The sequence below is a fragment of the Physella acuta genome, unplaced genomic scaffold (genome assembly GCF_028476545.2).
Source record: "Physella acuta isolate Inbredline_101_S28 unplaced genomic scaffold, ASM2847654v3 ptg000342l, whole genome shotgun sequence".
Classification (NCBI taxonomy): domain Eukaryota; kingdom Metazoa; phylum Mollusca; class Gastropoda; family Physidae; genus Physella; species Physella acuta.
Window position 1 is genome coordinate 25,973 of NW_026731861.1, and position 26,037 is coordinate 52,009.

The 26,037-nt window shown below is 36.3% G+C and overlaps 4 protein-coding genes across 8 annotated transcripts; 1 reads left to right on the forward strand and 3 right to left on the reverse strand.

The window, feature by feature from the left end:
- Positions 1 to 911: 911 nt before the first annotated feature.
- Positions 912 to 5,217, reverse strand: LOC131941047 (uncharacterized). Of its 2 annotated transcripts, none has more exons than XM_059300030.1 (4): positions 5,088 to 5,217; positions 2,738 to 4,074; positions 2,100 to 2,236; positions 912 to 1,075 (listed from the first exon to the last, which is right to left on the reverse strand). In XM_059300030.1, exons 2-4 carry the CDS (start codon positions 4,072 to 4,074, stop codon positions 1,071 to 1,073), a joined length of 1,479 nt encoding a protein of 492 aa, XP_059156013.1. In that variant the 5' UTR covers positions 5,088 to 5,217; the 3' UTR covers positions 912 to 1,070. The 2 variants fall into 2 exon arrangements, with proteins under 2 accessions (XP_059156013.1, XP_059156012.1); XM_059300029.1 differs by having other exon boundaries at positions 913 to 1,078.
- A 3,172-nt stretch (positions 5,218 to 8,389) lies between these two features.
- LOC131941033 (homologous-pairing protein 2 homolog) lies at positions 8,390 to 10,252 on the reverse strand. 3 transcript variants are annotated; one of them, XM_059300015.1, is made up of 2 exons: positions 10,143 to 10,252; positions 8,390 to 9,429 (listed from the first exon to the last, which is right to left on the reverse strand). In XM_059300015.1, exon 2 carries the CDS (start codon positions 9,373 to 9,375, stop codon positions 8,737 to 8,739), a length of 639 nt encoding a protein of 212 aa, XP_059155998.1. In that variant the 5' UTR covers positions 9,376 to 9,429; positions 10,143 to 10,252; the 3' UTR covers positions 8,390 to 8,736. The 3 variants fall into 3 exon arrangements, with proteins under 3 accessions (XP_059155998.1, XP_059155999.1, XP_059155997.1); XM_059300016.1 differs by lacking the exon at positions 10,143 to 10,252 and adding an exon at positions 10,088 to 10,101; XM_059300014.1 differs by lacking the exon at positions 10,143 to 10,252 and adding an exon at positions 9,676 to 9,697.
- Positions 10,253 to 10,261: 9 nt separating this feature from the next.
- LOC131941032 (translin-associated protein X) lies at positions 10,262 to 17,653 on the forward strand. Its single transcript, XM_059300013.1, has 5 exons — positions 10,262 to 10,483; positions 14,910 to 15,090; positions 15,615 to 15,748; positions 15,966 to 16,351; positions 16,928 to 17,653. Exons 1-5 carry the CDS (start codon positions 10,387 to 10,389, stop codon positions 17,165 to 17,167), a joined length of 1,038 nt encoding a protein of 345 aa, XP_059155996.1. The 5' UTR covers positions 10,262 to 10,386; the 3' UTR covers positions 17,168 to 17,653.
- On the reverse strand, positions 17,271 to 25,980 carry LOC131941031 (suppressor of cytokine signaling 5). 2 transcript variants are annotated; one of them, XM_059300012.1, is made up of 3 exons: positions 25,869 to 25,980; positions 21,511 to 21,591; positions 17,271 to 21,306 (listed from the first exon to the last, which is right to left on the reverse strand). In XM_059300012.1, the coding sequence occupies exons 2-3, from the start codon at positions 21,530 to 21,532 to the stop codon at positions 19,688 to 19,690; spliced, it is 1,641 nt and encodes a 546-aa protein (XP_059155995.1). In that variant the 5' UTR covers positions 21,533 to 21,591; positions 25,869 to 25,980; the 3' UTR covers positions 17,271 to 19,687. The 2 variants fall into 2 exon arrangements, with proteins under 2 accessions (XP_059155995.1, XP_059155994.1); XM_059300011.1 differs by having other exon boundaries at positions 25,839 to 25,980.
- Positions 25,981 to 26,037: the final 57 nt, after the last annotated feature.

Here is a 26,037-nt window from a genome sequence, read left to right on the forward strand (position 1 = left end):
ATAGACATACATTAGCAAGCAGAGACACCAGTCACACCACAAGATTTCAGGAACTAGAACAATGACATTTCTTCCAAGAACACAGACACAAGATTTTATGTTTTTGTAAACTGTGCTGTCCCATTTTGTATTTGATTTACATGATTGATGTTAGGGATAGAATAGAGTAGTAAGATAGATAGTTGTTGATGTATTAGATTAGTAGCAGACGCTGAAAAATATAATTTGTCAGCTACAGAAAGGGAGGGAGATATGTGATGACGCAAGATTACGTCAGACATGTTTAGCAGATATAGGTTAGCAGAAACAGACTATAGGCCTAGTTGGTTGGTTAGAGAGGCCAATGGGCGCACAGGACTGACCGGTCACGTGGGACGGTCAGCTGACCACTGAGGCGTGGGGCAGTAGAGAGATAGGCCAGCAGTTGATAGGTAGATAGCGAAGAGTAGAGAAGGTGTTAGGAAGCGGTTAGAGACGGTTGTAATTTGCAGAGCTAGAGAACAGTTAGTTAGTGTTAGGATTGGTCATGGGAGTGCGTAGTAGTAGGTAGCATGTGGTATGAACAGTCAGTAGTAGAAGTAAATAGTACAGTGTAGATCAGTTAGGTAGAAACTTGAACATATATATCATTTTAATAAAGAACAATTATAGTTGAACTTGAACTGTGTGTTGTTGGATTCATTCGTTCCCGCCTTCTTAAAATCCCCACCCTCACAACTGGTGGTAACCATCATCAAAACACCTGTACCCTCACACCTATTGTTATGAATATATTAATTTTTTAAAATTATATTCACCTAATTTACACTGATATATTAATAGTGCGAAAACAGCGAACGAATTAACTAACACCAATTAAAATGTTCTGTCCAAAACATTTATTTGAGCAGACATACACAATATTCAAAACTCAGTCCAATATTTATTGACTCAAAACTCGGTCCAATATTTATTAACAATATTTATTGACAATTCAATTATTTTTCCATCTAATTTTACAAAGGCGTGTGCGGCCATTATGACCTTGTTAAGAGACATTTCTCTCTGGATGTGTTCATATTCACTGCTGTTCATCCTGCTAATATATTGTAAAAATAAAAATTGTGTTCGTTAAGTATGATAATAAAAATATTATTTCGTTTTAGCTTTTAATATTTGAATATTTGAAATATTGAATTTTTGTTTTCAATCTCACTGACATTACATCTACACATAATTATTTTTTTTTAGATAAGCAGCAAGGATATTTTGATTTTGAATTTTTTTTTGGTGTCACCCCCCCCCCCACCCCTAAATTATGTCACCCGTGTGGCTCGAACCCCGGGCCCACGCATTATGACGTTACTGAGTGCTCTACACATTTAAAACATCGAACATACTCCATGTTTACGGAAAAATGTTATGCTACTAAATGACGTCACTTTCGTAGGTTGGAGGGGGGTCCGTAATTTTGTGACGGTGTGTGATGAGGGGGAGGGGGTTCAGATGGTGCGACGTCACATTTTTGCATTATAAAAAAGCAATGTTAGAAAGCAAAGTTTATACGTTATTTCCCGTTTTAGAAAACTGTTTTAATAAATTGTAATAGAAATTCAATTAAGCTACTCTGTTTTGACAGAGTTCAGACAAGATTTTGGAAAAATATCGATGTTTAAAAAAAAATATTCAACTGCAATTTTGAGGTAGGGGGGTGTAGGCTGAGGTGTGACGTCATTTTAAGGGGGGGGGGGGGTCTGGCTTTTTTGTGACGGAGGGGAGGGTGGAGGTAACAATCGTCAAAAAAGCGTGACGTCATTTATGGATGACCCCTTAAAGTAAAAGTAAAGTTTCCCTTTCAACCCTGACGGTCTATGGAGCAAGTGAAGTAGAGTTTACTTGTTTCTGTGACCTCGACATATGATGACCCCTTAGTTCGATACAAATTAAAAACGTAAAACCTACTCCATATTTACGGAACAATTTGACTCAATTGAGTTCTATACAAATTTAAAATATGGAACACACTTTATGTTTACGAAACAATTTGACACTACTCAGTTCTATAAAAATTTAAAACTTGGAATCTACTTCATGTTTACGGGACAAAAATGTTAACTAACCGAGAAAGCGGGGACAAGTACTGCACTTGGCCAAGCAGAAGTTGGCAGCGAGCAGGTACCCACTGAAACCAGACAGTTGCTTGCAGGTCTTGCAGACGTCCTCACACGGATTCACGCTGAGCGCCATCTCAATTTGTCTGAAAAATTGAACACAGCTTTAAAGATCAAGTTGTTATTAAATCGCAAGCAGTAAATTGATTTTTTTTAAAGCTTTTTTATTTATTTTTTGTTTTTTTTTCTAAGAAAGTGAAAGCGTAATATTTTTTGTTGTTTAAATTATTGATTTTCGATTCCCGTTTTGATAACTAATGACATTTCAGCTCTGTGTATTTCTCTGATAAATAATTATGTTGGCATTTTGTTTTTTGGAATGTATATTTTCTATATGTTTATTTAAGTGAAAAAGGTTGAATGAGATGAGCATTTAAACAGAGTTTCTTTCAGATATATCTCGCGAGGGGCACACGTATAACCTACACCCCTCCCTTCCTTCCGGGCGAAATGAAAAATAAATAATTTAAGTATAAATGCATACTTTAACTAACCGGAAAATTTAAGTCCCCCCCCCTCCCACCCATCCCCCCATCCCCCGGAGAAAATTTCTGAAAAAAACCCTTGTATATATAACTGTAGCTTACGAGGAGCATTGAGCAGTCACTTGTCCTTTGCACATTTTCATAAAATCAACCAGGATGGTGGCCCCTGCGCTGAGTAGCACCGGCTCCCCCTGCTTGTTGCAGACGATGCCGGACAGTCCAAGAATCGCGCCGACGTTCAGGTTTCTAAACAGGTCGAGGAAAGCCTCGATGCCTAAACTGCTCACCATACACAACACAACTCGCAGGACCTCAAGACTGATCTCCCCTAGTTCCTTGAACACCTTGCCGGCGATCTCAACCACAGTGCCGAATCCCAGCTGTTTCGCCAACTTCCCCACCAGGTCGACCCCCACCGTAGCGTTCAGCTTCAGAAGAGCGCTAGCTTTAACGCTGGCGTCGGTCGCGTCGCAGAAATGAGTTTCAAGGCCTATGACGGCCTTGAGGCCAACGGCTCCAAGAACATCGACCAGGAAGTTTAGTTTTACGTCAGTGTTGAAGACTTTGGTCAAGCATTCAAGAGATTTTAGAATCTTCGGAACCGACACGGATAAGTCGCTTAGGTCGATAGCGTTGAGGAGGACGAGAATTTTTTTCGTTAATTCTGGGTTCAGGGTTTTACCGAAAAGCTGAAAAACTCCTTTAATTAGGGAACTCCCAGCCGGGCTTTTGCATTTTTCGTTAAGGCCTGATCCGGTTATACTAGCGAGGGAGGGGAGAAAGACATCCAAGCTAACGAGATTTTGGACTGTGTTTAGGAGACAGTCGCTCCCCGCGATCGTCGCTGTGGCGTTAACAGAAGCATCAAACAAACGGGACCCGTTGGCAGAACACAGGAAGTTATTCAGGGACAACGCCACATCCAGCTTGAGCGTCTTGACCAGCTGAACGACGACGCCGAGTCCCAGTTTTTTAATCAGACACAGGAGTTTCCCGATGATCTCGATGATCTCGCTCAAGTCAACGCCGAGGGTTTTCGAGAGCGTGTTCACCAGGTTACCAACAAGACCCTTTTCTAAGCCAAGCCCGGCTAAGATACCCCCCGGCCCCAGCAGTTGATCAGCTATAGGTCCGAGTAAATCATTTACAAGTTTACTAACGGGGTCGAGTAAACCACCGGCACCCCCACCTAATAACCCACCCAGCAGACCCCCATCTCCTAGCAACCCACCAAGTAGACCTTTCCCCCCGCCCAACAGACCCCCATCGCCCAGTAATCCACCAAGGAGACTCCCTTTGTCACCCCCTTCTGTCCCACTACCACCACCCAGTAACCCTAGGAGACGCCGGTTTAGGACTTCATATTCCTCCACGTCCGTCTCAGCTTTCAGAGTCTTTGTCGCCAACAGACAGAGAAAAGTAATGAGAATCAACTGCATCTGTCATGGGGAAAAAATAGCGAATTAGTTCAATTTTGGTATTAGTATTGGTCAACAATTTATCTCTTTTTCTTCGTTCGTAATTATAATATTGGACAAGAGTTCCCCCAATACAATATTACGTGATGTGTTATGCGCCAAATGACCCGTTGACTCCAACTTCAGCCTGCTTTTGAGCATTGGCGTCATTAGGTCGGATAACGTGAGGCGCGATAACCCCGGGCGTCAACCCCTCTGCCAACAACGTACAAAAATAAACGCAATGTGGAGTCACTTTCCCATCTAGATGGTGATACCATGTGCCTAATGATGTATACAACTTTATGAAGTTAATAAAGTATCGGATAAAAGCATACTTTTTCATTAAATTATGATGCCTTTCGTTTTGGTCTTTCCTTGGCTGTTTTTTCTTATAAGAGGCAGTTTCAAATTTCACGTCTTTGGTCTATTTTTAACCCCCTTCCAAAGCGACATCATTACATATCATCAAGATGTCATAACCCCCTTTCCATGACGTCACACTTAAATAGCAAACTACCCGGCTATTTAACGACTCGTTTCGGTAAAAAGGGATATAACCAAGCTAGGTTGAGTTTGCCGAAAACAATTGAGTTGTTTTCTTTTGCAAAATAAAATTCACAAATAATATAGCTACTGTTAACTGTTTTAAGTGTTTACTATCCTTTTTTTTTCATAGCCGACGGCTTCGCTAATCATTACTTAATAAGGACAATTTTACAATTGTTGATCAATGTTCATAGCAATTTAAAAGCACTAATTATTTCAAATGTAAAACAAATATTTTAAAAAATACCCCCCCCTCTCATTTACAGGCATAACTGGCTAGAGTAATGCTAAAAAACAAGACAGGATTAAAAACTTCTAGAACCTTGCCCCTTTTGTAATTAAATTTGATTTCTTTCAGGAAAAGAGGTGGTGGTGCCCCCCCCCCCCCCCAAGAGATATATAAAAGAAAATCTCCACAGAATAGCCTATATTATAACTTCTCTTACCTTGCTGCGAATGTCAATGTTCTACTGCTGCCCAATAGGAGCTTTGTTCTTGCAAGCAGTCACAAGTTTATTAAAGCAAGTAGTTCATTCTCTCTGTATTTATAGCCTACAAGGAGCGCATGACTTCATTAATTTCCTTTTTTTTAAGCGTGAGCGTCTTCCACGTGTTAGGATAACTGACCAAAACAACTCTCATCTTACCTACATCGACACCCCTATGGGTGTCATATTTTGGGATCAGTTACCCGTGAGGGGAGCTTTCTCGGCGACACCTTCGCAATCAGATTCGAGTTTTTTTTTTGTTTTTTTTTAAAGAAACGCGATTGTAGGCCTTTGACAACAAGGTGAGTAATAAAACAGATCCCCCCTCTCAGGTGGGAGGACGTGTCAGGCACGTGCCGACCCGGGGACGGACGTTACGAGATACGGCGGCGATACCCGGATGAGATAACGTCTGCAAGTGATGGGTTTCTATGACCAGATCGTTGTCAGTTGACTAATTTCGTGAGACGCTTGCCGTATCATTTGTCCGGTTGTTGTTTTAAGAGTAATGTTGTGATTTTGATAGAGGTAAACATCAGGCATAACATTTTGTTTTGATTGTAAAAATAAACAATGACATTGGGTCAATGATTGGTATATTCAAAGTGCAGAAATAATCATTAATTTAAATTTATTACAAAAATAAAAACAGAAATGTTGACTGTAATGTTCATTTCTACAATAAAACTATGGGGGGGGGGGGGCGTCATCCATAAATAACGTCACGCTTTTTAAATTGACGATTTGTAATTCCCCCCCCCCCCCTCCTCCCTCCGTCACACAGCGTTACAAAAAGCCAGACCCCCACCCCTAAAATGACATCAAAACTCAGCATACAACCCCGCCCCCCCCCCCCCCCCCCCAAAAAAAAAAATTGCAGTTGAATTTTTCTTAAAACAGATATTTTTTTCTAAAATAGTGTCTGGATTCTGTTTTAATCAATTATATGACAGTTTATTTTTTTTTTAATTCTAAAATTCGTTATAACGGCTAAAATTCTTTTTCTTACATAACATTGCTTTTTTTTTATAATGAAAAAGTGTAACGACACGACATCTGACTGACACCCCCCCCCCCTGTGGCGTAGTTATCGTAAAGCTAGTGTAAACAAGGCATAGGGGCCCAAGGCAAATAGGGGCCCTTTTTCGAAAGTTTGAGAAGGGGGTTCAAATCGAAAGTTTAGGGGGGGTGCACATCGAAAGTTTGTCCCCGGAAAGGGTCGCTACGCCTCTGAGGGGCGAACTAACACTTTTTGCATAGGGGCCCAAAAATCCTAGCTACGCCACTGCCCCCCCCCCCCATCACAAAACTACGGAGCCCCCCTCCGAGTGTCACGTCATTTATGGACGACCCAGTGGGAACTCAGATTGTACATCTAATTTTTTTTTTGTTTTGTTAAAAAAAAGTGACAGACAAAATAATCTCCCTTGCATAATATCAAGTATATCATAAAATGTGGGCACCAATAGCGACATTGATATATTTTAATTTAATAAGCTTTTAGAAGTTTTGATAACCTTTGGGGGTTTTTTTTCTGTTTAAAATTAAAAAAATAATTGGATAGGGATAGACGGTTGACCAACAGCGTGATGTCATTTATAGACGACAATTCAAGTGATCTTACACGAGTCTGTTATGTAACATGATGGGGAAGGGGAGAACGTTGTTTATAAAATGGGAAGTTATTTTTCTTTTTTTACCGTAAGCAAGAAAGGTTGAATGAATTTGAGTAGTGTAGGCTTGCACATGTGTGTCGTCCCATCCCCACAGCTGTTTTTACTACACTATGGAAGGTTTTTTTTAATTTACAGCTGTTTCTAGGGAAGATGTGTCAAGTCGTTTTCTCTTAAGCTAATTTTTAAAAACAAATTATTTTCATTTGGGGTGGGTGCTGTTCATATATTGTAGCCTATATGAAGTTCCTTGTAGGCATATTTTCGAAAGCAGGGGTTGGGGGGGGGGGGGGGGGGGGGGGAAGGGATGAAAGGTTTCCCCCACCCCTATTCGAGAGTCCTTAAGTCCTACTTTAGCTGTAAGCACCAGTGGGTCCTACTTTAGCTGTAAGCACCAGTTGGTCCTACTTTAGCTGTAAGCATCAGTTGGTCCTACTTAAGCTGTGAGCACTAGTAGCTCCTACTTTAAGCACCAGCAGGTCCTACTTTAGCTGTGAGCACCAGTGGCTCCTACTTTAAGCACCAGTGGGTCCTACTTTAGCTGTAAGCACCAGTGGGTCCTACTTTAGCTGTAATGTAAGCATCACTGGGTTCAACTTTAGCTGTAAGCACCAGTGGGTCCTGCTTTAGCTGTAAGCAACAGTGGGTCCTACTTTAGCTGTAAGCACCAGTGGGTCCTACTTTAGCTGTGAGCACCAGTGGGTCCTACTTTAGCTGTAAGCACCAATGGGTCCTATTAGCACCAGTGGGTCCTACTTTAGCTGTGAGCACCAGTGGGTCCTACTTTAGCTGTAAGCACCAGTGGGTCCTATTAGTACCAGTGTGTCCTACTTTAGCTGTAAGCACCAATGTGTCCTATTAGCACCAGTGGGTCCTACTTTAGCTGTAATGTAAGCATCACTGGGTCCTACTTTAGCTGTAAGTACTAGTGGGTCCTACTTTAGCTGTAAGCACTAGAAGGTCCTACTTTAGCTGTAAGCATCAGTAGGTCCTACTTTAGCTTTGACAAGCAACATTTGGAAAGCAGGCCTATCCCAACGTCACAAACAGCAAGTCATAAAATTCCAACCCCCCCCCCCCCCTTTTTTTTTTCTCCCACAGAAGTGTGACGTCATTTAGGATCGTTCCCAGACACCAGCTGAGGAAAATGACAAGAGCTGAATGTATCTGGATCAAAACCTAACCAGAGTGGCAATCTCCTTTTGGACTGTTGGTTCCACCTGTGTGCAAAAACACACCCTTGTAAAAATAAGTGAATTAAGTTGTGATGAGTATTTTGAAATCAGGTGTAGTTAGGGTTATGATAAGACCTGGATAAGGTTAATAGTGACAAGAACCAATGACTTATTCAAAACAATAATGAAGGTCACTATGCCAGGAGGGAGAAAGAGGGGAACGTAACAAAAATCATTCGATGCAATTTAGCTCAGTACTAGAAACCTAACACCCTTTCATTATTGTGGCTTTATTGGACACTGAGAAACCCCTCATTTTGTACATCTTCAAAACTGAATCAATTTGTGCTTTAACTACAAAAATTACTCATTTATGCACTTTTGAATAAAACATATATTTATAATAAGATAGAACAAATATTATAACATTTCTAATTTAATGATGATTAACAAAACGGCATATAAAAAAATATTTACACAACAGATCATTAATGACATTAATCAATGTAATTAAAATATTACACATATTCCAACATATTCTTTTTACAAATATATCAGATAGTATTACCCACATTCATGTCCATTTCACTGAAGAATAGTATTTACAGAGCTTAGAAATGATTACAATGTGGAACTTGACAGAAACAGCTCAAATTAAAATTCACAAAAAAATAAAAGCATAAGTATTCACAGAAGAAAAAAAAACAACAACAGTATTTAAGTTAGTAGTATTCACAATTTTTTGAAAATGTAAATACATTACAGCTCCGGTGGTTTCACATTATAATCTTCATCCGTCTCAACCCCTATCTCCTCAAACAACTGTTTCTTTGTTTTGGGATACCCTTCCAGGATAGAATTCAAAATATCCGAAGCAGTCCTCTTCCTTTTTCTCCATTCTTTAACATATTTCTCTCTGTTTTTGACAACTTTGTCCTTATCTTCTTTAGAAATTAAAACTCTGCCTTCCTTTAACTTTCCTAGTTTCGCTTTTAAAGCTTCAATCTCTGGGTAAATTTGACCGAGCTGAGCACGTGCATCCACTGTGGATACAAGCGCGTTGAATTTGTGCAGTTCCGATTCAAGTTTGCGGATCTCTTCCTGCTTGAGTTCGATTCTGCCTTGAAGCTGAGAAATCTTCTCATCCATTGATCTAATTTCTGCATCGTTCACAGCTGGGTACTGGCTTTGGTCAGCCACGTACACTTTTTGCTTGCCGTAAACTTTTTCCTTTAGCTTGCCCTCAGAAGCAAGACTTTCCATTGCCTTCATGACAGCAGTTTTACCCAAATCCTTCCCAGCGTTCTGGAACACATCTTGCACGCTGTAAGGTCTGTTTTGTTTGATCATGTAGGCCAGGACAAGCTGATTTGCTGCAGTTTCTTTTGTCTTGCTCATGGCTGCTGATGTGGTTCTTGATGTTGGAAATAAAGATGCCTTATCTCTAAAATCCTGAAAATATAATAGAGTAACCAATAAATCAAAATTAAATTTACAGTTAGCAGATTGTCAGACTACATTGTGGTACTAGGCTATAGTTAGTAATAGGATAGTTATATGCTAAATGTAGTAAATGACTCTTAGTATTAGTTATTAGACTAATCATCAAAGTATTATTATTAGACTATGTCTATGATTGTTTGTCATACAATGCTGTGCTATATATAGAGTCTATAAGATATTGTTTATGCTTGTTACATATTGATACATATTCATGGTGTACAAAATGGAACCATGGCATGGATGACTCAGTCTCGTAGTATTCACTATTCATAATTCAGTCAGTGTATATTAGTGTATATAGATCTAGATCTTGATGTAGCTAGCTTCTAGATCTACTTAATAAGTAGTACTTATACTATTGACTTATTATGATAATAATATTATTATTATTGTAATTGTATAGTTGAATAATTCATATTTCATAAAATTAAAATTCATAATATGGCGGGTATTTCGTTTATTTACGATAAAATTTTAAAATTTTGTTTTAGAAATTTTAGACCAATAATGTGTTTCAATCTCATTGTGTTTCAGATTCTACTAATTATGTAATAGATAATAATAATAATAATAGATCTAGAATCTAGATCTAGATAACTATTTTAACTTCCTATTTCTTCCTCAAGAAAGCAAAATCTTTCTACAATCTCAGTACGGCTTACCTTTATTTTTCGGGAAAATGCGTAACTGCGGACAATAACAATCAATTTTCCTACGTTGGAAACAAATAAAATCTTAGCCTTGTTGTAGATCCACAGCTAGAGAATCTAGATCTAGAGTCTAGAGAGTCTAGTCACTAGTCTAGCTAGAGATATCCAGTAACACTAGAAAAGATCTAGCCACTTTGACTTTACAATCTAGAAGATCTAGAGTTGGTGGTTCTATAATCTTCAGGATAGATCTAGTATGGCAACGTCTTACAACAATAAAGTTAGGGGGGAATATAGCAGAGGGCGTTCAAAAAAGAACAGAGAATTTGCAAACGGTAACCGAGATGACAAAAGTAGGCCAATTTCACATTTGAATTTACTTCAATTTACATAAAATACATAATACTCCCAATACTATGATAGGTAATCTATCGTTTTGGGTACGTAAAATCGCCCGCGACTTGTAATGTGAAAACCAGGTGACTCCTTAAATTTTAATAATTATTTCACATTTTGAGGAGGATTTATTTATGTTTTTTAAAATACAAAAATGTTTCCTTGTTTCATTTATTTACCTGTTTTTAAACAATTGAATTAAAACTTTTCCGTAATAAATGAAGACAGACTAGCGATGTTTCCAACAGATGCAACCATGCTCATTTACTTAAATAGCAGCAATCTTGTTTAAGTTTTATTTTTATAAGCTTTTAGCGGGAGATTCAGGGGGAAGCCACTCTATTTTACAAATGGCTGCTGTTTATATAGCAAATCTTGCTCTCAGACACTGCTGTTTAAAGTTGATTTCTAGCCTATATCGATATATTTAGCCATTGATTTAGGTTTATTATTCATTTATCTATAATATTTGACACAAACATTTGACAATATACTCCAATTAGAGCCTTGACAATGAGGTAACGTTTTCGTAGGGTGTGGGGAAATTGCGAGACGCGAAAAGCGAAATGGCGAGTTGGGAAAATGCGAGAAGGGCGCGAAAACGGTCGGTCACGTGACTTTTTTGTCTCGCATTTTACCACAAGCCGATACTTACGCTGGGTGGTGTTGAAATGCGAAGATTTCTGCGAAAAATTTACCGCACCCGATTTTCAGTGGTATTTGGTCCAGACTTCAAAGACGTTTCGTTTGCATTGTTAAAACTTCCGATTTTTCCGTCGCTAGACATACTGATGATTTGTCAACACCCCCATCTTTTGTGTCGACTTAGAATACCACCTTGTTCGAAACCGACTGAAATACCGCCGACGATAGATCAACATCTGTCTTTTGTGTGGAACGCCGAGGCCGCCTGATTTACCGTCTTTGAAGATCGCCGTGCCCGGATCCGCTGCCGCCGCAAACATATTTTCTATTGTTGCATAGAGATTTTGTATTATAGCCGCAGCCTACGATTTTTTTCTAGCTTTTTTTACCATATAAATCTAAGCACAAGGAAATGCCTACATCATTTGGATACAACAAAATAAAGTGACGTCACCGATATTATCAGTTGCTCGTGCTATATCGTAAGCTATGGGCCTACTTCAAATATTTTTAAAACCAAGTTGAACTTATCTGAATTTTTTGGTTTTGGTGGTGGTGTTATTTGGGGTCTTCCATAAATGACGTCACACTCATAGGGGGGGGGGGTCTGTCATTTTATGACGATGTGTGATGAGGGGGAGGAGGGGGGGTCACACTATAAAAAAGCAATGTTAGAAAAAGAATTTTAGACGTTTTTTCGCGTTTTAGAAAACTGTTTTAATACATTGTAATAGGAATTGATTAAAATACTCTATTTTGACCGAAATTAGACAAGATTTTGGGAAAATATCGATGTTTTAAAAAAACTCAACTGCTGGTGACAACAATGAGCAAGACATTGCCAAAATTACAGAAATGATAAAAAATACAAATTATAAAAAATGGAAAACCGATGTTGAGCGTGCGAATGATGATGATGAGAACATGGGTGCCAGTGTTGTTTGTGGGATGAACGAGGAGGTCAACTGTGATGAGAATGTGAAATGTTGTGAATGTGGATTGGAAGAAGAAGCAAAAGAAAAATGTATAAATGGGAGTCTAATGAACTGGGTTGGGTGTACTATGTGTGAAAGATGGTGTCACGAGGTGTGTTTGAGGACTGTTTCAGAAGATTTTGTTTGTAATTAAAATTACTTAATAAATAAATAAATTGCACTTTTTAGAACTGTTTATACTTTTACACTTTTTGCAAGTACAAAAATCCATAAATAGATGTTGCAAAATATCTCTCCTGCTGACAAGATTATACCAACAATTCACAATGACACAGCTCACGTTTGTATAAACATGATCGGGCTAGATTTTTAAATTAATGCCGACTGAGACGGGATTTTCCTCTCGCTAACAAGAGCGGGCGATGACAGTAGCACAGCAACGATGTTAGGATTTTTAAATAGATAGATCTATATCTAGATCTATCTATCTTCTTAGTATCTAGATAAAAAATAACAACATACAACACTCGTGTTAAAGGGTATGGTTAAATGCTTGTTTATTTTAAAAATATTTAAAAAAATAATTGAAATAAATAAAGATGGAAAAAAAAAAGGAAAAAACTTTTTTCGCAAAAAGTGTCTCGCTATTTACCCGTAATTCCGCAGGTATGTCTCGCATTACCTTCTCGCATTTTCCCGCCTCGCCATTTCGCTTTTCGCGTCTCGCAATTTCCCCACACCCGTTTTCGTACATTAATAGCCGCGGGCGATTTTACGTACCCAAAACGATAAATTACCCTATGATAATACATAGATCTAGAATCTAGATCTATATAGATCTAGTATATATTATATGACATGATGATATAGTCAGATATTTAATTTAATAATTATAGATCTAGTCTGTCACCTAAGATTTTAAACTTCAAGATGACTTAAACACAATTAAAATTAAAAACTACATTTAGTGAGTCATTTAGGGCCTACTACTTAGTTATTAGTACTTGCTGCTTACCTTATAATTTCAATCTATTAATTTGATACCACTTTTATTTATCAAATTTAATCGGTAGCCTAGAAAGATTTGCGAAAAAACGCGTTTCTTTTCATTTTTTAAAGTTTTAAAATGACTACAATCATACGACGATATGACTGAATGAAACTCAGTGATACCTTGTTTTAGATTTTAGGAAGTTCAGCAGAAATGTGTCTTCCCATTAAAATACACGGCGGGCAAAATGGGCAAGCTTAGTTAGCTTTTGTCTCAAAAAAGTTTTGTTCTTATCCTGCATGATTTTAAAAAAATTAATGAAATTATTTTAGTAGGACGCAATTTATAATTTTCTATAGGCCTAGTTTATCATATTTTTAATAGGTTTACAAGGCAATTCACGTCTTGCTTACTTTTATTATGTTCTGCTTGATATTCTCAGCGATTAGACAAAAAAAATCTACAAATGGCAAGCTTGCATCAAACATTGGTATTGTTGAATAATACACAAAAATAATGATTATTAGAATATATTTCTGAAATGACCATCAAACATTGTTAAAAAACGGAATCACTGTATCGTTTTCGGCAGCCATCATTACCATGAAGTCGGTAAAAAAAAGTAGATCAAGCGACAACCTAATTTACATTAGAAAAAATTAGATTCTAGATCTAGGTAAGGATCTAGTACAATTTCTGGGTAATCTCACAATATAGCTTCGGAAATTATCCAGTAATGTTTGTTGAGTTTTGTTAACATTCTTAACCAGTAGCGTAGCGAGGGGGGGACGACATATGTCCCCGGGCGCCGAGCGTAGGGGGCGCCAAAATGGGTTGGAAAAATAAATTGAAAGGTTGAGGGGGGTGCAAATTGAAAGTTTGAGGTGGGGGGGTGCAAATCAAAATCTCGAGGGGAGGGGGGGTGCAAAATCGAAAAGTTTGTCCCGGGCGCCGGGAAGGGTCACTACGCCTCTGTTCTTAACTGTAAACAATAGTTTATTTGACAGTTGAAATAAAAAAAGTCAGGTGCATCAAATTAATGCTTTAACTTAATTTAAAGTTTAATTGATAGAAAATTAGCAACAATTGGCAATAAAATGTTTTTTTTTAAGAAACAGTAAAAACAAAGTTTTGCGACAACTACTACATCTAGAGCTAGGCCTAGTAAAATAAGACGATTATATTTACTTAAGTAGTAAGAAGAATTAGAACAATATTTAGTAGTAGCAATATTTAGCACATACACTAAAAATAATTCAAAATACAAAATATTTAGCAAAACAGTACTTAAAATGCAACTAAAATCAATCTATGCACATTTTTAAACATTATGTATTAAAAATAATATGGTGCCAAATAAACTATGGTTTACAGTATTTCTGGTGGTTTCCAAAATGGCATGACAGACTATGCCACGGTTTTATTGTCTTTTACTGCTATACCATTCCAGAATAATAACAAACGCTATATCATGAGTTTACCCAATTAATGAGTCAGTCAAAATTCTTAAATTATGTAGATCTATATTTTTAATTTTTAGGCCGCCAAATATTTTATTTCATTAATTTATTAGATCTAGATCTAAAATAATATTATTCATAATAATAGAGATACTGACACGAAGTACCAAGTCCAAGACTCTTGGTCCAAGAGCAAGAAGATAGACCATAGAAGTCCATCACTTTTTTTTTATTAAGAATCAGAATTAAATCTAACTATTAACTTATTTAACTAATCTAATAGTTGGTTACTTTTAATTAATTTTAATAGGCCTATGATTGTTTATTTAAATGCTTCTTCATTTGTCCACAGGAAAACGTCCCAAACTGAATGATTCCGGTCTTGATGACAACTCACCTATCATCAAATCTTTCAGAATTTTTCAAGTAGAATTGGACTCTAGAAATGACCGCTATGAACGTATTGTAAAATTAAGCAGAGATATTACAATAGAGAGCAAAAGAATAATTTTTCTACTACAGCGTGTTGCTGGGTAAGTTGGAGGATTGAGGCTATCACTTGTGTAGTCTAAAAGTATTATTATTAGTATTGTTCAGAAATAAAGTTGCACTTTTTAAAAAAAAATTCTGTAATACAGATTTTTTAGGATTTTGCAGGAAAATAAATCAAGTGTTTTGATTTTTACTATTGTATTACTTCAATTAAAATTTTCTAGATCTATTTAGTGCAGTCAAGATTAAAAAAAAAAACAACAGCATTTACACTTGCAAAATGTATACTATGCAAGTCTAGGATATTAAAAAAACGCAACTAGTTATTGTTAGTAATGTTAGCCTACATGAAAACATTTTTCCCACTTAACATGTAAACTTACTTATTGCAAGTTTTTTTCTAGCTTATACATGTCGCAAATGATGTAAACACTGTGTTGTTGATTGTTATTAATTGTAACACTTAACTTTTATGTAACTACAATTATTTTAGAGGTAAAAACATGTAAATTTGATGTATATATAATACAAGTGGACAAGATAACGCATTGTACTTTTTTGGTAGGTCAGAAGATAAAGATGTGGTCCTTTCTGAAGCTTTGGAGAAAATACAGGAGTTAAACAGCACCAAATTTTTGGAGTTAGCCCAAGAACTGGATACACAAGATCCTTTTCAGTTTTTAAGAGCATATTCACCAGGTGAGATCAACAGCATCACCCTTTTCTTTTTTTTTGTAATCAAATATAACAGACAAGTAATTATAAGCTATATGCTTACATTAATATTGTTAAATAACAAAACTATAATTGCGTTTGTCTTTAGTCTTTACCCTGTATTTGATTATAGAAATAAAACGAAATAGACATTTTATTTCCATAGTATTCAATAATCTTTGTTTTTCCCTTTTTTTGCAAGGTTTGCAGGAATACATAGAGGCTGTTACATTTTACCATTACTTAGCTAGTGAAAAATTAGTTGGTGTTGAAAAAATACAGTCCGACTTGACCTTTTCCGTCCCTGTGTTGTCTCCGTCTACCTCACACTCCTCCAACGTTCAATCAACCATTGAAAAAATGACAGATCTCGCAACCTCAGATAATGAGTCTCAATGTCCGTCCAATGAGGGAGCAATAACCAACGAGGGGGGCCAAGACACAATTCCAAAATGTGAGGCGCAGCGGCATCTCTCTGTACACATACCTCCCACTGAGTACATGCTGGGAGTTGGGGACTTTACAGGGGAGCTGATGAGAATGGCAATAAACAGTGTTGGGGCTGGAGACCTAGAAAAGCCTTCAGTTGTAAGTATTTGCTGGTTACTGTCTAGTCGAAATTTCTTTTTTAAACAACCTGGTAATCTGTAGTGTAGGCAGACTTTTTCTTTGGTCGAAAAATTGAAAGAGTCATGTATATATGTAATACATCGTTTACACTTGCGACATGTATACTATACATTTCTAGGAAAAAAAACTTCGCTATAGGGCCTAAGATAATAGGAGAGCCTACTCACTTATTGCGAAGTTTTTTTTTCTAGAAATGTATAGTATACATGTCGCAAGTGTAAACGCTGTATAAGTAAATATGCATTTACATGTGGAATAGTGCGAGATGATTTACTTGCAATAGATACTTAAAATACCTGGTGTTTTTTTAACATTCAAGATGTTGAAACACTTAACTGTAAATATAAGATGGCTATCATATTAGGGGATTCTAATACCCCTCCTGGTAATAGTTATATGTAGATAATTTAAGAAAGAACATAAAAAAAAGCAATAATATAAATGATATGTGACCACAGTATTTAAATTTTTTCTTCAACAGGATTTTGATAAACCAGCATTATATATGTTACGTACATATTTTTTTTTACATAGGTTGCGACTATGATGCGAATCATCAATGATGCATTCACAACATTTGCTCACCCCCCAAGAGAGTTGAGGCAAAAGACAAGGGTACTGCGACAAAGCTTGCAAAAGGTTGAAACAGCGTGCTACACTTTAAAAGTTCGGGGGTCTGAAATTCCTAACCATATGCTGGCCGATGTGTTCTCTATGCATAACTCAGGGCCAGTAGAGTCATTTTCTGAAGAGTTAGATGAAGCTTATGATTAAACTTTTGAAATATAAATAATTTTTGTTTTTTTGAATTGCATTAAGGCCTGGTAGAACAATAGACATTCTTTAGTAATTGGCAAACAAATTGAAAGAAAAATAAAAAGGTTTATTTTGGTTTTATTATTAGCAGGTACATTTAATGACAAATTAAGTGCATTGGCATGTATCAACCCATTGTTTTGAAGGGTAAAAAGTTCTAATTTCTAGAATACATTCAGTTTGATAACAAGGGGCTAGAGTAAAAAAAAAAATATAATTAAACACATCCTTTGAGTAACAAGACAAAGCTGAATGTTCCAGAAGGTCACAAACTTTTCAAGCTCTAGTATGTCTCTTGATGGTATCATTTTAAGTTGAAGATTGCACCTATTTTAAAAACATTTAACCCCTTACTCCTAGAACCCTGATCTCAAATTCCACATTTGTGCTTTTGCTAGACATAAAATTAGATCTTACCCCTTACAAAGTTCTATATTTTAGTTTGAAAAATATTAAGCATGACTGGTAAAATTTGTGTGCACAATTTTCACAAGCTTTTAAGGTGCTGAACCAAGATCTGTGCATTGAGAACATAAAATAAACAATTAAAACAATTAAATGGCACTGTAGCGATAAGAATTGACACGGAATATGATTAGTTGAAATATTTTCATACCAAGTGATTTGATGAGATGATTAAGGAAAATATAATGAAAGGACATTGAAGTTGTTCTTTAAGCAAAGGAGCATTTAACAATATACCCTAAATTAAATCAGCTATGTATGTGTAATACATCCTAAAAAATTAACATTATTTACAGATAAATGTTAGAGAGTAAATAGAATTTATAAGTGGAAATACATTGGTTGCAAAGTAAATTTGCAAGTGTAAAAAAAATGGTAGATATTTACCTTTTTGTTTCATGTGATTGCTTTGTTATGTGCTATGTACATACATTGAAAGGGATAAATAATCAAACATACAAAATGCAGCACAATTTTAAACTTAAATGGTATCTTACAAGACAGCTCTGAGTTTAGTTTTTTAAATAGAAAAAAGTTAAAATTGAAACAATCTCAATTTTATAAACTATAACTGCCTTAAAATAAATACACCTTTTATATACAATAACATTTATTTCTTACAAGATTCATTACTTTTGATTTGTAATCTAAAAAAAAATTAAACTAAAGTAATCAATCAGGTTTCTGTTTATTATGTATACTTATAAACTACTTGGATAATCACATTATTTTTTAGAGGATATAAAAAAAATTACACTAGAAGAGACAACTGTAAATACCCAGGCGTTGGAAAAAGTGACAGCTATAAAAATTTCACTCAGTAAAAGTACATTATATATATTTAAACTAAATAGGTAAAACTAAGATTGCTCTTTAATAAACAATTATTTGAAAAAAGTTATGTAGTGATTTTTGGGTTTTCTTTTTGCTTGTAAAGTACTAATAAAATTGCAGTTAGTGTACCTATTACTTAGACTGTGTGTGCTAAGTTGAGTTAGCTGGGTAATAATTTTACATTTAAAAATCAGAACAGTCATGATTAAAGTAAATAAGATGAATGAGTAAGAAGTCAGACAGTTCATGTAAGTTAAAACAAAGCTGAAGAAAAGTAGCAGAAAGACATAAATCACATAAGTCAAATTTGAAATGCTTTGCTTGACAGAGGATCAAACAAAAATATCATAACATAAACAAGAAATAGGTAAATCTATCGTGGCACATGTATGCCTGCATTCAATATGAAAGAAATATTTAATATCAACAATCACATACTGTAAACAGAAAAGCATGTTGAAGATTACATTGTCCCCAGTTTCATGTAAAATGTTTACCATCAATCTGTATTTTGACAATAAAATAAAAATTGTCACAATTCTAATACAAACAGTCTTGACTAGTTGATGTATAAGCATGGTGTCTAGGTTATATATGACAAAGGAATAGAAACATAAAACACAGAATTTAGTATTCACAGTATAAGTGTGTAAAAGACATCAATAAATAAAGATAATTACTATTAACAGGCTACAATTTTGAAGTTTTTACTAGCAAGGTGCCAAAATGATGAACCATATCATGTCTTGTAAAGGAATTCACCTTTCACCCATAACAGGAGAAGGGTAGTTTCAAACTTGGGTGCTAAAGAAAGTGAGACTCCACTATCACATTTGAACAGCAATTTTTTTAAACTTAATTTTTGCTTACGAAAAGATTCTTTCTCATCTGTTAAAAAAAAACAGAATTCACAAAAAAAAATTGACTCTTGGATGGACGCTTTATGATTCATAGAAATCTATTTAATCCATTCCAAAATATAGTCTTTATCACTATGTTGGAGGTAATATTAAAAAACGTGTTTATCAACGGATGCCTGTAAAGGGTTACTGGTAGTTACATTTATTAGTCCACCACCTTGCCACCTGTTGGTAAAAAAAAATATACAGAATAAAATTTGAGAAATAAATGCAAAAGCTTGAACATCCTCAAGAAAAAAATAAAATAATGAACCATATTCTAATGAACAAAGTTCGCTCCAGGGCTTGCTGACTCGGAGTCATCAAACACCCTGACTCTGACTTTTTGTTTATAATGATAGACTTGAAGGAACTGTTTAAGGCTGTTTGGCAGAGGGAGCAACCGAATCTGGTCGTACACCAGCCGATCACATATCACAGCCCGGCAGATGTGCTGCAGGGAGAAGGGAAAATTCCTAGCTAGGGGACGGGTCAGCATGGGCTCGAAAAACATACAACAGCACGGGTCCTTGTAGTGCTCCATCAGCTCGCAGACGGACGGGGCAGAGAACACGGCCGGGTCGTGGGCATCGAAGCTGAACCTGTGGTTCCACTGCTCAACTCTAGCATGCAGCGACCGGTTGTACCGCCGGAAACTGACAGAGAATAAAAAGTCCTCTTGAGCGCTGTCCCGCAAGAGGAAAGTCCCTTCTGGTTTGTTGTCCAGCAGCCGCTCTGCCTCGTAGCGGTCCATCACCCCCCAGTAGAAAGGACAAGCTAAAATGTTGTTCAACTGTGGCACCAGGCAGTGAATGAAATCAATCTGAGTGTGAATGCGCAGCATAGATGAAGACCTATCCTCCAGAGGTTTACTCACAGGACCTGACCACTGTCGGACTACGTTGTTCATCATAAGAGAGTAATCCTCAAGCGACGACACCTCTGGGGATGACACCGCTGAATCAGGACTGGCCGTCGGCATTCGATTTCTCCACAGTAACATCTCATCACGATCAAATAACCAGTTTACCCTGTGGTGCAAGTGGTTGTGGTTATGGCCGCCGGTTCCTACCTCCACCCCTGTGGCCATTTCCTCTGCACGTTCCCGTTTTCGTATAGTGTCAATGTCTTCTGTTGGGTAAAGCTTGTCAAAATCCTGCACAAATGTCAAGTCAATGAACTGGCGGGAGTTTGATATTGTTCTGACACGAGGGGACCTTCTACCAGATCCTGGAGATCCTGTTGGTTGATAAGTACCCTGGCAACCGGTAGCATGGTAGGAAATATCACAGCGATGACTGGCCACACGTTGAGGCTGTGACGCCCTCCATCTGGGGTTCCAGCGGCCTCTTATCCTTAAACTCCAAAACTTTTTCTTAGCATTGTGCTTATCTTTTTTCTTCCTCCGAACAATCTGAGTACGGCCCTCGCCTATTGGAGTAAGATTATTTACACCGCTGGTGCCAGATGTTTTTCTTGAAGATGCACCAGAAGAAGATGATTCATCTTCCTCGGATGAACTATTACACTCAATGCTTGTGACTTTCCTAGTAGGTGAATCTTTCAACTCTAACCCATCAACCAAACTGACAAGAGACAGCTCACTGCCACAGCAGAAGAACGGTCTCACAGCAGATCGCTGGCCTCTAGGACGCACATCAAGAGGGGCTTTTCCATTCTTAGCCCTAGCTGGGAGTGGCTTTGCAGTGCCAGTTTCAGAAATACGAAATGTGTTACTGGACGAGGAGTTGGAGAGTAAAGGGGGCTGACATTTTGTTGTTCTTGAAGAGCCCAGTAGCGGTGTGTACACATTCATTGTAGCTTTTGGTTGAGAGGTTGAAGGAAGTGGAGAGATCTGAGAAATCTTAATTTCTTCAATGATGTCAGCCTCTGCACCAGCTGTAAATATAATACATATTTTTAAAGTTACACTTAAAAAGCAGTTCATTAGAAAAATCAGTTATGAAACAATTTTTAATTTAAAAAAATATGTATCTGTGCTGTAGAAGTCATGGTTAGATAAACCAATTTGTATTGACACAATCCTAAAATTTGTATTCAAAGTCCTTCCAATTAAAACAATTATTAAGAACAAAATTGTACCTGACGATGAAGTTGCAGCCATTTTTATTTGATGTTACTTTTTATTTTGAAAAAGGCACTGCAGAGCAGCTTCAGCACCAACTACAAAAAAAGTGTTCATTATCGTTAGCAATTATCAAGAGATCACAAAATCCCTGTAAGATGGTAAAGCAATTAATATTATGCAAAACTATAAGATCAAATTTACTGCTTTCGCTGTTTTGACTTTAAAAATGTTGTGCTTAAGTGTCTTGTGGCACTATCAGTATCAGTCAACTAAACTGCAGTACTTGACTTAAAATAAATGACCTCCCTATCCCTTCATAATTCATAATGAGTAGGCCTACTGTCAGTACTAGATTTAGATTAGGGACATGGATATGACGCGCGATTTGCCGCGGGCGAGGAGAGCTGTTCGCCGATACCGTGATTTTGCGCTACGGCGTTTTTTGCGATGGGCAGTTTCGAAAAAAAATTTTTTTTCCTACAACCCAAATGATTATTGTCATGGTTTTAATAGATTTACAACTAGAAATGGACATCGTTTTTACTTACAAGTTGTTTTTTGTTCCAATGGATTATTATTTTATGGAGTTATTCATTGAAAATAAGGTAAGTTTGAGCAAATGTTTCAGATATAGCATTTTATGGCACAGTAATAAGTTTAAAGGCACAAATAGAACAACCATTTTACTATATGAATATCAAATTTTTTTAGCGACAATCGGACCCAAAAAGGTTTTATTTGGGACCAAGAAAGCATCTCTGATTTCAACAAACCGGATGCTCATAATAATAGTGATTTAAATAATGAAACTAAAACCGGAAGTTAGTAAAAATCAGAATTTCCCAAATATTGTCAATGACGCTAAAGCAAAATATAACAGCTGATTTTACAATCAGAGCCATCCATCATCTCCTTTTGCTTTTTATTGACTGATTTTCACTTCTATTGATAAAACATTGATTCTTTCCTGATGTTGCAGTTATATTTCGTGTTATAATTACATATTTATTTAATATGAATTATTTTACTGGGTTAAGTTTCCCATATAAGTTTCTTTGAAGTTTCGTTGTTAATATTGGATACTATGATAATTTCTCTTTTTTTTTAATATCGAGCCCATTTGTAACTTTTTCATGTATAAATTGAACTATTAATATATTATGAATAACAATAAACTTAAATCTAAAATACTTTTAACAAAAATACTACATCATAATAGATCTAGAATCTAACTTTGCTTTTGATGCTGGTGTCCAAAAATAATGTCACATTTCTGTCTGGGGGGGGGGGGGGGGGGGGGCGACATTTTTTCACAATGTGTGATGAGTTTGTTATAGCCTCTAATTTGCGTTTTAAACTGTTTTTTTTTTGTTGTAAATTGCAATAGACTTATAGAAATTGATTAATATACTTTTTGACCAGAGTGACCATAGTCAATATTTGAGAAAGAAACCATGAGCTATGTTAAAAATAAAGTTAAAAATAAAGCTGCAATTTTAAAGGGGTTTTAGGCTCAGGTCATTTTAATAGGGGGAGGGGGGGTCTGTGGCTTTTTGTGATAATGGGTGACAGTGGGTAGTAGGAGATATCATTTTATTGTACCTGTAGATCATTTTTAATTAAATTCAATGAAAGAAGAAAATCGTTCTAGTTTAGGCTTTTTGGATTTGCAATACATGTGTAGATCTATTCTACACCTACTTTTAACTAGATCTATATCTGTCTGTATTAACACAGATCTTCTGTAATAAAATAACTAAAAATAAATAGTCACAAAAGATGTAAAGATAAAAACGTAAATGTAATTGTAAATCTATTCTAAACAGGTTTTGAAGTTCAGCTGAATTGAAGTCACAGCCTTCACTGCTGGAGTAGCCAATTCCTCAGGATCGTGCATGGTTAGGCCTGGTAAAATTCACAGCCAGAATAGCTATTTCCACAGGGTATCAGACTGCCTGGTTCAAGTTTGTAGAGCGTCCCTGAGTCCACCCAGCTATGATGGGTACCTGACTCACTTCAGTTAAAGTTAAGGCAGATGGGCATAGTGCTCACCACACTATCCCTTCATATGCCAAGGTCACTGATACAGCAAACTTTACTTATTTGCCCCATGCACAGTCAGCTAATACAATATCTACATCATTTAAACGTAAAAGATGTATTTTAATTTGACATGTATTTCTAATTGCAGGCAGATGTTTATTATGTATCCTACATTAACAATTTAATACCACATGTTTATGATGATGCATAAACACGATGGATGAAATGTATACAATGTATCAACAAAAAGACCAATTTTCAGCTAAATATTCCAAGGTTGCCTATAGCAAAATTTTCGTTACAAAATAAGGAGGGTACCCTTGCTTCAAACCCATTTTTATGAAATGAAATATTTTTTTAATTAACTTACATCAATGTGTATTTAAAGTACATAATCACCTACAAATTTTACTGTTTTTGAATGATATAAGCAAAGAAATTATAATCAGTTTAGCTTTGTACCTCTTTCTTGTTAGAAAGTAGCTGCGCTGGACAAAAATGACCTTTTAACTTTGACCAACAGTAACAAAACCACATAAGCTAGATGAAATATCTGAACTTTCTGTGAATGTATACAATATTGATAACATTTCAGCAGATTTTCAGCTAAATATTCCAAGTGGTTAAAAATTGGAAACATATGTATGTTGTCTGTTGGAGAATTCTTCGTCACAAAATTAAGGGGGGTACCATAGTTTCATGCCCATTTTTATTAAATAAAATATTTCTTTTATCAACTTTGATCAGTGGGCATATTAAAGTATATAATAACCATCATTTATACTATCTTTAAAGAATAGGCAAAGTTATCTAAAATAAGCTAGGCATTGTAGTTCTTTTTTGCAAGAAAGTAATTGCGCAGAATAAAAAGTACTTTTTGATTTTGACCATTACTGTAACATAACTACATAAGCTAAGTAAAATATTTTTACTTTCTGTGAATGTGTACATTGTTGACATCATTTAAGCCAATTTTTACTGAGATATTCCATATAATAAAAATTTGGCAGCAGATTTAGTATTGCCTATATAAGACATTTTCTCAAAAATTTTAGGGGGGTGGCCCTCTTGGTTAACATTGCTTTTAACAATTTTTCACTTCCACTGAAGTTATTTGTATCTTATCCTTTTACTGATATGATAAGCTTGATCCTAGTCAATTTTTATAAAAAAATACCTGGTATTTAAAAAGTTACAGAGGTTTTTGTTCACATCCAAAAAATAAGGGTCACAGAAATTGGAAAAACCCCATTATAAAAAAACCCGAAAATTAAATACGTTAAAAATTCATAACTTTGCAACCGTTTGAGCTAAAATTAAAATGAAAATATCTTTATTCCTGGCTAAATGAGCTCTATAAGATGGTGCTATTACATTTTTCAATTTTTTAAAATTCAAATTTTATCCATGTCCCTTCTTCTTCTTCTTCGTTCTTAATTTTTGAATATGGTGAAGGATTCAGACGACAAGACCAACTTCGTGGACAAACCGGACTGTGGTTTCCAGTTTGTCAGGTGTCCCATATAATTTTTCCCTGAGTGGGGTGGGCTGGGGCCAGTGTCTGCCTCTTGCCTGGCCATACAGAGTACAATCCTGGAGTACGTGCTCAGTGTTTTCCGGGGCCTTGCCACAAGGGCACATTTCGCTACACCCAACCTTCAGTTTTTTGTGCATGTGTTGATTTAGTCTGTTGTGGCCTGTTCTGAGTCGAAAGATTATGTATTGTTGTTTTCGTGTTAAATTGTAATAGCCATCGTCTTTAATGTAGTGAGGGTGTGTGACAGACCACATTTGCGTTTGTTTGTTTTTAATTATTCTTTTTATTTCTTTTGGGTGTAGCGAAATTTCCGGTTGTGGTTTCTTTCCCCCAATTTTTGCCAGCTGGTCTGCGATTTCGTTACCCTGGATCTGGCAGTGGCCCGGGATCCACTGCAGCACAATTCTGCTGCAGGTATTTTTAAGTGCTGTCATAAGTGTTTGAATATAGGACTCCGGTCCATGTCCCTAATTTAGATTGTTAGTTTAAAAGTTTAAATGATTATGATTATACTTATATACTATAATACTAGATCTAGACTAGCTATAAGTTGTCCAAAAGCTGAAAAGATGCCAGCCCAGTCCACTAGATCTAGAGAATCTAGAGATAGATAGACTAGCTGCTAGCAAGAAGCTAGAACTGTCACCTGTGTCAGTGTGTGTAACACAACAGTTACTGTAACAGTGTAAAAAACGTCAGTCAATCGTACTAGTAAAACTAGTAGATTCTAGATCTAGAAAAACTCATTAAATTTTATTAAACCTTAAATAAATGGCTGCCTGGTATACGAACTCAGCTAATTGTTAATCCATTATTCGAAGAATGGCTAGATCTAGATTCTAGCAGAGTTTCCGTTGGAAAATTAATGATGTTCCACAAATATTATTTTCTAGATCTAGGCCTAGTCAGTGGAGGCTGACCGGAAGCGAAAAGACAAAGTGCGTGGGTGTAACTATTATGA

Excerpts from the sequence above, each read along its gene's own strand:
- LOC131941031 (XM_059300012.1), bottom strand. The coding sequence starts at position 21,532 with ATGGCTGCAACTTCATCGTCAG. Across the intron at positions 21,307-21,510 it reads GGCTGCAACTTCATCGTCAG|CTGGTGCAGAGGCTGACATC; the intron begins GTACAATTTTGT and ends TTATATTTACAG.
- LOC131941047 (XM_059300029.1), bottom strand. The coding sequence starts at position 4,074 with ATGCAGTTGATTCTCATTACTTTTCTCTGTCTGTTGGCGACAAAGACT. Across the intron at positions 2,237-2,737 it reads GTGACTGCTCAATGCTCCTC|ACAAATTGAGATGGCGCTCA; the intron begins GTAAGCTACAGT and ends TCAATTTTTCAG.
- LOC131941032 (XM_059300013.1), top strand. The coding sequence starts at position 10,387 with ATGGCAACGTCTTACAACAATAAAGTTAGGGGGGAATATAGCAGAGGG. Across the intron at positions 15,091-15,614 it reads CTACTACAGCGTGTTGCTGG|GTCAGAAGATAAAGATGTGG; the intron begins GTAAGTTGGAGG and ends CTTTTTTGGTAG. Across the intron at positions 15,749-15,965 it reads TTTAAGAGCATATTCACCAG|GTTTGCAGGAATACATAGAG; the intron begins GTGAGATCAACA and ends TTTTTTTGCAAG.